The sequence below is a fragment of the Acyrthosiphon pisum genome, chromosome A1 (genome assembly GCF_005508785.2).
Source record: "Acyrthosiphon pisum isolate AL4f chromosome A1, pea_aphid_22Mar2018_4r6ur, whole genome shotgun sequence".
Classification (NCBI taxonomy): domain Eukaryota; kingdom Metazoa; phylum Arthropoda; class Insecta; order Hemiptera; family Aphididae; genus Acyrthosiphon; species Acyrthosiphon pisum.
In genome coordinates this window covers 142,322,576-142,333,346 of record NC_042494.1, presented here as the reverse complement: position 1 = coordinate 142,333,346, position 10,771 = coordinate 142,322,576, and the positions used below count along the sequence as shown (strand labels likewise).

General features: G+C 25.8%; 2 protein-coding genes across 3 annotated transcripts in view; both read right to left on the bottom strand.

Annotated features, from left to right (window-relative positions):
* LOC100161302 (YLP motif-containing protein 1) overlaps nucleotides 1-9,702 on the bottom strand; it is a 14,358-nt gene extending 4,656 nt beyond the window's left edge. The window contains exons 1-11 of one of the 2 annotated variants that reach the window (XM_008183508.3): nucleotides 9,141-9,702; nucleotides 8,991-9,074; nucleotides 8,634-8,684; nucleotides 6,764-6,847; nucleotides 6,350-6,690; nucleotides 6,171-6,290; nucleotides 5,488-5,664; nucleotides 2,957-3,124; nucleotides 2,789-2,896; nucleotides 2,149-2,209; nucleotides 1,881-1,999 (exon numbers count right to left, since the gene is read on the bottom strand). In XM_008183508.3, the coding sequence (XP_008181730.1) occupies nucleotides 1,881-1,999; nucleotides 2,149-2,209; nucleotides 2,789-2,896; nucleotides 2,957-3,124; nucleotides 5,488-5,664; nucleotides 6,171-6,290; nucleotides 6,350-6,690; nucleotides 6,764-6,847; nucleotides 8,634-8,684; nucleotides 8,991-9,074; nucleotides 9,141-9,567 (1,740 nt within the window). In that variant the 5' untranslated portion in view covers nucleotides 9,568-9,702. The remainder of the gene's footprint in view (nucleotides 1-1,880; nucleotides 2,000-2,148; nucleotides 2,210-2,788; nucleotides 2,897-2,956; nucleotides 3,125-5,487; nucleotides 5,665-6,170; nucleotides 6,291-6,349; nucleotides 6,691-6,763; nucleotides 6,848-8,633; nucleotides 8,685-8,990; nucleotides 9,075-9,140) is intronic. The other variant, XM_008183509.3, reaches the window with a different exon arrangement.
* LOC103307642 (GATA zinc finger domain-containing protein 14) overlaps nucleotides 9,574-10,771 on the bottom strand; it is a 6,948-nt gene continuing 5,750 nt past the window's right edge. The window contains exons 8-10 of the mRNA XM_008183520.1: nucleotides 10,253-10,298; nucleotides 9,691-10,172; nucleotides 9,574-9,593 (exon numbers count right to left, since the gene is read on the bottom strand). Coding sequence (XP_008181742.1) covers nucleotides 9,574-9,593; nucleotides 9,691-10,172; nucleotides 10,253-10,298 — 548 coding nt within the window. The remainder of the gene's footprint in view (nucleotides 9,594-9,690; nucleotides 10,173-10,252; nucleotides 10,299-10,771) is intronic.

Below are 10,771 nucleotides of genomic sequence, written 5' to 3'. Positions count from 1 at the left end.
TTTATGATCGTTTGAAATTCAAATTTTTACAACCTTGAATATTCACTCGATTTTTCATGTACCTAGCGATTTCTTTATTTTGTTGTAATTCAAAAACGAATAACTGCAGATACATGAAAATTTTACTGAATGTTTATATTAGCATTTCCTATACACCAAACAATTTTGAAAATATTTTGACTCTTTTTGAGCTGTTTATGGACATTTCCAGTTTTCAATTTTTTTAGTTTTTTTTTCTATAAATATCAATAAAGTTTTATCTGTTGGGCCAAAAAGTGTATAAATTTAATACAAAGCTCCTGATATATTGTTACAATAGCAGTTGAAAAATATTAAAAATATATAGGCACAATTTTTTTTTATAAGCATTTAAAGATCGAATTTTGAAAAAATTTATTAAATTTAAGATTCAATAATTATTTTGTAGTTAAAAATTTATAAAATGTTCAATTTTTGTATCTAAGAATTGAAAATTTAAAACAAGATTCCATGTAAGTAATTAATTCTGTTACCAAAAAATCTAAAAAATACATTTACACAGTTTATTTTTATAGTCATTTTAAGTACAAATTTGGACGAAATTACATATTAAAAACCTAGAATAACTATTTTAGTTATTTTGATGTGATTGTATAATATTATTCGTGGGTACTTAAAACTTCTAAAGTATACTATTATATATCTATGATAGTACCACGGTTTTTTGTTGATGTATAACGCGTTATAAGTACCTAATAGATATTATGATATGATTAATTTGGAATTTATTATAGGTACCTATTATAGGTCAATTTTTTTTTAATACCATAGATAAGTATATATATGTCTAATACATAGACTGATATACCGTCTCCGCTCAGAATCGTTTTTCTTATACAGTGATATTATATCATTGAATTCAAATTTAATACCATCCATTATACAGTGACCCACTTGTAACCTACTGTACAGCAGAGCGACATCCACTACCTTTTTATTATTGTTTTTACCGGCCCTTTTGAAAATTACTGGGAATTTTCATTTTTGACCTCATAAATTTACTAAGATTCACTAAGATACTGAAGTTGAAAATCAAAAGACTATTTTCATTACTTATCGCATACACAGATACAAATGAAAATAATTATAATATAAACACACATCATTGTAAAATCATTCATCACTCAGGTCAGAATCTAAAATAATAGCCTTATAATATAAGTCTTTTGTATCATACAATTATAACTAGTTTTGATCATTATTAAGCTAAAAACTTTTATTTTAAATAATAATATAATGTATTGTATATTAAAATATATGTATGTACATATAAATTTATACCTAAAACCAAATCAAATTTCAAACTTACAAATTTATGAAAAAAATTTGGTTAAATATGATTATGTTAAGGTCATGGTGTAAGATTAAATAAGTATATAGCTCTATACTTTTATTTTTTGTTTTTTAATATTTATATTTGTTAGCTTGTTCATTGTCCGCATAGTATAAAGATAAGTAAAAAAAAAAAAATTGCTTTTGCTGTAGTATTCTTATGTTGGGTTTGAGGCGTGGATCTGGAAATAAAAAAAAAAGGACAACATTTAGGAGTGGGAGGGAGGGGTTTCACCCCCACGAGTCTGTGTTAAATAATAATGCACCTGGAGCGCAGCTTTTAAATTGTTAGATTAAGCACCTCTACTAAATTGTTCTCAATTCAAGCACTGGTAATAACTAATAATATGTATAATGTTTACTTATGATGATAAATAAAAATATCAATAATAATTTCATGATGCTATAAAAATGAATGTATAAATGCTATGAATTGACCAACTAAAATTACGGGACTAATGTGGTAATGTGGTTAAAATACTATAAATATTAAATGGTCTAATACATACCCTTTTTTTACCATCATTTACGACTACTTGTTCATTAATGGAGTAATTATCTTCAGGTATTTGAAGCCATTCTTTTATTGAACTTTCTGGTTTTTTCTTGCTTAGACCATCCAATCTTTCTGTAACACATTTCTCATTTAAGTATTCAAATTGAAAGTTCAATAATTGTAAAAAAATAATTTGAAGTATATTACTAATGCTTTTAATATTTTTTTTTTAAATGTAGACATAAATACGTAAAGAAATGAAAAAAATTAATGAAACGTACTCATCTTTTCTTCTTGTGGTATAGTATCAGTCCATTTGCATGACAATAATTTCATGACGTCCTGTAGAAATATTAGCAACCAAAAAATAGTATAATATAAATGGTATCTTCTTGTTTTACAGTTTTTACAAGATGCTATGTTTTCAACAAAAATTATTATATATTATGTTTATAAAAATAAAAATAAACACTAATTTGAAACAAATTGTGATATTTTGATGAAAATAAGTAGGTATCTTATTCTTTGGGCGTATACACGAGTGGTTAAATATTTAAATATAATTGTTTACACATTCAAGTGATGATTTTTTTTTTATTATTATTATTATTATTATTATAAGCATGAACATTTGATGCTCTTTGTTATTGTTATTTACTATCAATTATCTTTAAGAAACTAGAATATAAATATACTAGCTTAGTGCCCGTATTACAATTGTTGAACTAAGGTTAAACCACCAAATTCGGCTGGTAAAATCAGTGGGTTAGGCTTAACCGAGGTTTAAACTATGATTGTAAAACAGGACCTAAGTAAAACAAACAACAAGTATAGACTCATAATTTTTCTTCTCCAATAATACATTTTCTCCTATCACAATAAATGTTTTATTTTTAGGTAAATGATAAAAATATAAGTTACCTCTTCTTCAAACTCAACATTTCTATTTTCTTCAGAACTTCTATCGTCAGTGGCTTCTTCATCTTTATCTACTTCCATTTCAACATCTGAGACGTCTTCCATTTCCATCTAAGTTAATAATACATTTTTTATTTAATACATCAAGGATATGAAATAGTATAGCATTACCTCGCTTTCTGAAGGTGAAAGAAGTAATGACCGTATATCCAACAGTATTTGATCAGAAGGTGTCTTAACCCAAGATCTCATTATACTATTAATATCATGGGCTGTTCTATTATGAATATTACGTTTGATACACAAATCAATATCACATTCCAATTCAATAATATAGACCTAAATAGGTATATTAAATTAATAATAATACAATTTTATTATTAGACACTTCACAAGTATGCTTAAAAGGATATCAGTGAAATATTTGTTCTTTTCTCTCTGATCCACACGCAACATAGCAAATATACGTTTGGGAGAATCAAACATCAGTTAATTTTAATATTAGAATGAATTCACCCAACATAAAACTAAGCTAAAAGCATTACATTTGTCCTTAAGTTGGCTTTTTACAATATTTTAATTTTTATACAATTTAAAAGCATTTTTAAATTTTAATAATTTACTTTCTCATAACTTACATAAATATTAAAATATCATAAAATATACAATAGCCAACATAGGGACACAGGTAATATTCTTTCATTAATGTTTGATGAAAGGTGAATTCATTCTAATATTAAAAGTGACAACACAGGGTTGGTTCTGCTATATATACATTTGCTATGTTGCGAGTCAATCAGAGAAAAAACTAAATGGTGCACTGTCATCCTTTTAAATATTCTATTGTGATAATTTTTGTAAAAAAAAAATATTCACAAAAAAATTTAAAGATTATTAAATTATGTACATAATTTTAAAATATTTCAATAGATTTGTATGAACATAAATATTATATTGAAAATAAGTTATTTTTTAAAAACAGATTACACGAGAAGTATAAAAATAATAATGAATAATAATTAAGGCTGGGCCAATACAACTTTTTAACAATACCTGATAGCAAAACCCATAATATATCAATAAACTGATGAACCAAAACTAATATCTGATAAAAATTATGTTAAATATCAGCATTGATTATTAATAAAAATATACTAATTAGTAATTACATATTCTTTACAATGCTGTTTTTAATAGTTACTTTTAAAGTTTTACACTTTTAACGAAATTAAAATTAAACAATAAATATATAGAAACTTTCAAACCAAATACCAAATATTTAATATTTATAAAATAAATAATAATAACAAATAAGTAATAACCAGGTTTAGGAGGTTACTATTGAATTTTTTTTTTTTGTATTTGGTCATCGAGAATGTCCAAAATTAGAATTGAAATTATTGGGTATTCATCTGAAACGCTTACATAATAAAATTAATTATTTTATTATTACAGAGTATAGAAGAAGAAATTTTATCAAATCTAGACAGTCTTCCTAAAGATTTAAACTCTTCAATGACTTGATATTTTTAAGTAGGCGCCAATAACATCCTTTGATGTTGAGTACATTTTATACAAAATTACTTTAATAGTTTTATATTTTGATTATTTTATGTGAACTTTATAATTTACTGTATGATACCATTATAGTACTATACATAAATTATGAGTACTAAAAAATAACTTTGTTAGTGCTATAACGTCACAAGCCTTAGACTCATAACTAAGTTCTTTTCAACAGATTTAAACATGGGGCACTACAAAATAAGAAAATAGGATGAAAAAACATGAATAAAATTACAAAATAAAAACATTAATTTATATACTAGGTGATTGGAACAACTATTATTTCAAAAATTATAAATGTTTTTGAAAAATACATAGTTTCTAATCATCAAAAACAACATTTAAAAAAAATATATTTTTTTTATCCTTAACATTTTTGAAGTTTTTTTGTTTTTTTTAATAAGAACATATAGTTTTAATCTCACATTCTAATGCAGAATATTTTGCTAAGTATTTGGATACATTGAAATTGAATAAAGGACGGGTAGTTAATGAGTTATAACTTTATAAGTATTTCAATTTTCAAATGTATGTGAGAGGAGAGGAGTGGTATGCAGTTACCTTGCAAAATGTTAGTCCACTACTCCGCTCATCACAACTTTAAATACTTATAAGTGATAACCCATAAGCAATTCATGCTAAATTTTATTTTTATACATATCTCGAAATACTCAGAAAAATATTCACATTAGAATACTGTTTGTTATTCAAAAAAATAAAAAACTTCAAAAGTGTTGAGGATAAAAAGTTTTCTAATTTTTTAATAAAAACGTTGATTTATAATGACTTGAAACCATCTAAAAAAAAAAATGTTTTTTAAAACATTAATACTTTTTGAATAATGAGTGTCCTACGTTAAATGAATCATCTAGTAAACCAGTTAGTAACATCATTAATTAAAATAACTATGGCAGTTAAAATATTTTGATTAAAACTTAAATGTGATATCAGCCTTATCAATGACCAATTTTAAGCAGAAGCATTTATGATATTATGCTGGTAAATTTTGTTTTTTTTTTACAGACCACTTCAAATATCAATTTTGTTAACAACTAATATCTTATTGGTAATCAATACCACCAATATTAAGTATCACTTGGAGTTTAGGCCCAACCCTAAATTAATAATATACTTACAGTAAACCCATTAATTCGAGAAATCTCTATTATTTCTTTATAATATGACACTTTATTATTAATGGCATCAATAATATAAAACGAAAAATAATTTTCCAAAATTTTTTTTTTAAATGCTTTTATGAAGGACGTTCGGTACAAATTTTCATTTGCAGAATCATGTTCATATTCCATAACCTAGAAAATAATAATGTACATAAGCAACAAATAACATTTGGTATTGTTTTTATTATTAACCATTATTATTTTTGTTTTAAGATATATACATTTTATTGAATATAAATATTTTATTACTTCTGTAGTAGTTTTGATGTTTCTTTATTCATTTAAAACCACAAAATAAAACAATTTGTATAAAAAAAAAAAAATGTATACTATTAATAAAGATAAAAAAAAAAATTTTGATCCATTAATTTAAATTTAATTTAAAATATAAACCATAAAATATAGAGTAAATTAGTTATTAAACATAAAATAAAGGCTGTTTAAATGTGAAAGCCATTAAAACTATTTATTAAGATTAATAACTTAAATTAAAAATGATCATAGTAAACTTATAGCAACCCAAAACCGGGTACATTGGAGATTGCAGGATATTCAAATAAATCATTGAGGATGAAAAAACTTTGTATGCACTACAACCAGATTCATATAAACAACTCTTATGTAAATTATAATATTACCTTTCTTTCCACTTTTTTATTGGTTTCAGGATCAATTTCCATTTTTGTTACTTCTGTCATGAAATAATCATCTAATGACAATATTCTCGGGGCTTGACCCCCCATCGCTACTTCTTTCTCCTAAAAAAAAAAATTATAAATAATTTAAAAAACTTAATAAAATATGATAATATACAAACTTTGATTAGTCTTGCAACATGCGATTTTCCTGATCCGGGTAAACCTCTTAGTATTATAACTATTTTGGAAGGCCTATTAGGTCGACCCGGTGGACATAATAATGTCTCAATGGTTAATAACTGTCGATTAGTAGATTTTTCAACCTCATTAATCTTAGACACTCTAGGTGGAGATGGCGCACACATATCAACTATCTCAATTATCTCAGGCTCCGGTTCCTTTTCGATCTCATCCTCGTCATCAACAATTGTTATAGTATCAATTGTAATAGGCGTTTCTTTAATAATTTCTTCAGTCTCTTTTTTATCGTTATTTGACTCTATTTTATCTGATGAAATATCTAAAATTTATATAACACAAATTATTTTTGATTAATTTCATAGTATACATTTTCATAAGATATATCAACTTACCATTTAAGCTGACTGTGGGTTTCATAATTAAAGTTTCTTTATTTTTATTTAAATCATCATTATCAATATTATCTTGGATAGTATCTAAAACAAAAAAAAAAATATTTTAAATCATGTCATCAGAATACCGGTTTTATAAAAATACTGTTATCCGTTATTTTTGGTATTTTAGAATACCGGTATACCGTAAATAGGTAATTACCGTTATTAACAAAAAAACCCTGCCTTGGTAATTACCGAAAATACCGTATACCTACATTTAGGTATTATTGGTAATTTTTATATAATCGTAATAACATAATATTATGATAGCCCTAACCTAGGTTGGAAACTTTTAAACATTAAATTAAATTATGTACTGTAAAGGTTATGGTATTTTTTATAATTACTGAAGTACAATATTTTCTATAATTACCAAAAGTACCACAACCGGTAAAATTGTGGATACCGGTATCAAAATTTGAAATACCGCCAGCCTATCATAACTCATAACATTTCTTATTTCAATTAAAATTCTACTATAATAACAGTGTATTTATTACAAATGTATCAACTGTTAGAAATATAACTTATATAATTTGAAAGAAAGTTTATATTGAATGGGCAGTTCAATATACCTACTTTAATATTCATAAAATGTATTTAAATGTTTTTATTATAATAATATAAAGACACCTGCATGTGTAGTCTCCATCTAACAAATGTGGAACATAGCAAATTTGCATTCAGTAGAACTAATTTTGTGTTATTAGTTTTAATATTTAAGTGAATTTACTTTTTTATAGTGAAACTTAGTGGTAAGAACGTAATCTGTTGTTGGTTTTTTTACAATATTTTAATTTTTAAGCGTTTATGAGTATGTAAGACATTAATACATAAAAATGATCATAACTAGCGTAAAGATTAAAGTATCCTAAATAATTAAGGAGAGATTACAGATACTATTCTTATCCTTAAGTCATAAGTTAATTCACTCCAATATTAAAGATTACAACACACAATTGGTTCAATTGAACGGTAATTTTCCATGTTCTAGGTTTTTGAAGACAGAGACAACCCATACGGCCATGAGGGTGTGGTGTCCTTATAAGTGTACTGGAAGCGGTATGTTGTTGTATAACATATTACACACTACATAGGAACTACTTAGACATATACTATATCAACCATACGCATTGATTTAGTGAAGTGATAAGAACTCTGAAAACATATTTGAATTTGTTGTAAAAGCCTCCTTGAAATCGACTTTTCAAAATGTTTTATTTTTTACAATGCTTTTTTTGTGTATGTTAAATAAATTACTAAAAATAGTTTGATCTTTAAACTTAAGGGCAGTTTCTGTAATAAAATTGGATTTAATTGGCACTTACGGGAAGTCAAAATAGAAAATTCTCGGTACTTTTAATAATAATAAGGAAAAACAAAAAAAATTCCCGTTTGTTTCTTATTCAAAAATAAATAACCATAGAGGCTTAAAAAATTATACTAAATATTCATTATTTATCAGACATGAAATAATTTTCAAAAATGTTTAGCTCTTTAGTAATACACTAAAACATATACTGTACAACAAAGCAATTACCTACTTTTTTTAAATTTTGGCATATAACTTTTATATTTTGATTTTCAAAAATTTAAATTCTAAAATTTCTCAATTTCTACTTTTTAAGATTTAGAGACATTATCTTTATTAAATCAAAGAAATGTCTATAGCAAAAAAATTTATTTTTATGAATGTAGATACTTAATTAGTAGATAGATTCAATTCTGATTTCAAAATAACTAACTGAATAATATATTATATTAAAAATATAAATAATAAATTATATATTATTTATTATTATATATTTTTAGGTACAAAAAAATTTACCTTCTTGTTCAATTGAATCTCTGGTATGATTTGAATTTCTTCTGCTATAACCTAAAATTAATTTTTGCTTGTTATCAGACACTTAACCAGACATTGTAAAGCTGGATTCACAGCTGCGTCGTGTCGTGTCGATCAAATCGTATTGTGATTGGATATTACTTTTTTGGTATCATGTAATAACCAAGTTGCAACCGAGTATACCAAGAATTGACTACTGCTCAACTTTTAAACCATATTGGTAACCAGTTGTAACCATATAATAACCAAGCCCTCGCACGACACGACACACGACGTAGCTGTAAATGCGCCTTAAGAATGGGCCCTTTTAATATATTAAAATATTATAGCTGTACAAACCTCTATCTTGCCATGGAAGTATGCGTTTACCTCCATGTTTATAATCATAAATTCTAACAGGAACCACAGTTTCCTTTGATAATCCTAAGCATAAATATATTACAAATGTATATTCATTGGTTAATATATAGGTAACAAATTTAACATTACCTGGAATTACTTTTAATCTAGGTAAATGACGATAGTCAAATATTTTAACTGGATCAATTGGCTGAGCTTCTTCATATAGTTGCTTTGTTGTTGGAATTGAAACAATGGGATCTTCAATTGGTTCTTCATTTTTTGTGTAGTTGTCATTCCATTCCCATTCCATACTGGACTTTACTTGTATTATTGCCGAAGTTCCCTCTTGAAGGTGGTCCGTCTCTAAATGAGTTATAATTTCCCCTCGAGAGTGGTCCCCCTCTAGATGAGTTATGGTTTTCTCTTGAGGGTGGCCCGCCTCTAAATGAGTCATAATTTCCTCTTGAGGAGGGCCTACCTCTAAATGAATCATAATTTCCTCTTGAGGACAGATCACCTCTAGAAGATAAATAATTTTCTCTTGAAGGTGGTCTTCCACCTCTAGATGATTCATAATTTCCTATTGAGGGAGGTCTATCTCTAGATGATTCATAATTTCCTATTGAGGGAGGTCTATCTCTAGATGATTCATAATTTTCTCTTGAAGGTGGTCCACTTTTGTTTAGTTCATAATTACTTTTTTGCGATACAAAATTATTTTTATCAATAATAGGTTCATTAGAAAACTCTTCATCATTGTCATTTAAAAGTGGTGTTCCCATAGAAAATCTTTTATCCGCATTTCTTATATTTTTTTGAGATTTAAAGAAATCATCTTCATTGTTTTTTAATGTTAGCATTTCTTGAGAATATCCTTGATTAATATTCCTAGAAAATTGGGAATTTGGTCGGACATATTTATTGTCAGTATTTCTCATGATTTGTGATTCTCTTGATTGACTTAAAGGTCGCAAATAATCATCATTAATATGTCTTGCACCTGATACTTCTCTAGAATAATGATTTTCATTATACATATTTCGGTGTTGTTTATTTGAAAACTGTTCATCTTCATCATTTTGATTATCAAACGGTTCTGAACTAAATTTTTTATGTGCTTCCATATATTCATTTTCAGGATCATCTTCTTCGTCAGCAATATTCCAGTTTCTTTCATATCTAATAAATCAGAAAAAACATCATCTTATTAGGTATCTATTATTTCACATTTTTTTTTTATTAAATATTTAAGTTAATACCTATCTGGTGCATCATTCTGATTTTCCAAGTAATTTCCCGGCTTATCTAAAATAATTGAAGAATAAATAACTTGTTTTAAAATTACTATATAGTTGTTTAAGTGTGTATATTAAAATGGTAGGTAATGGTTTTTATTTTCATATTATTATGGTTTTTGTTCTTAGTTATTTCCCCGTTATTTACTAAATCCATAAAATTGTGTTAGTATAGTATACACAGTGATCACAATTTAAGGTAACATTAAATATGTCAGGTGGATGACCTTGTATTGCAATGGGGTTTTCGGCAGGTGATAGGGAGTACTTAAATACATACTTTTCAGATAAATTTCAAATTTTTAACATCATTGATGGTCGCATGCGCAATACAACTTACATTTTTTTTAATGGAAACACAATTTTTTTCCTACATATTTGGATTTGATTATTTATTTTAAACATTTTTTGTATTAAGAGTTTTTTTCTATTTAAATAAACTGACAAAGTTAAATCAAGTCAAAATTTGGATTATGCATAATA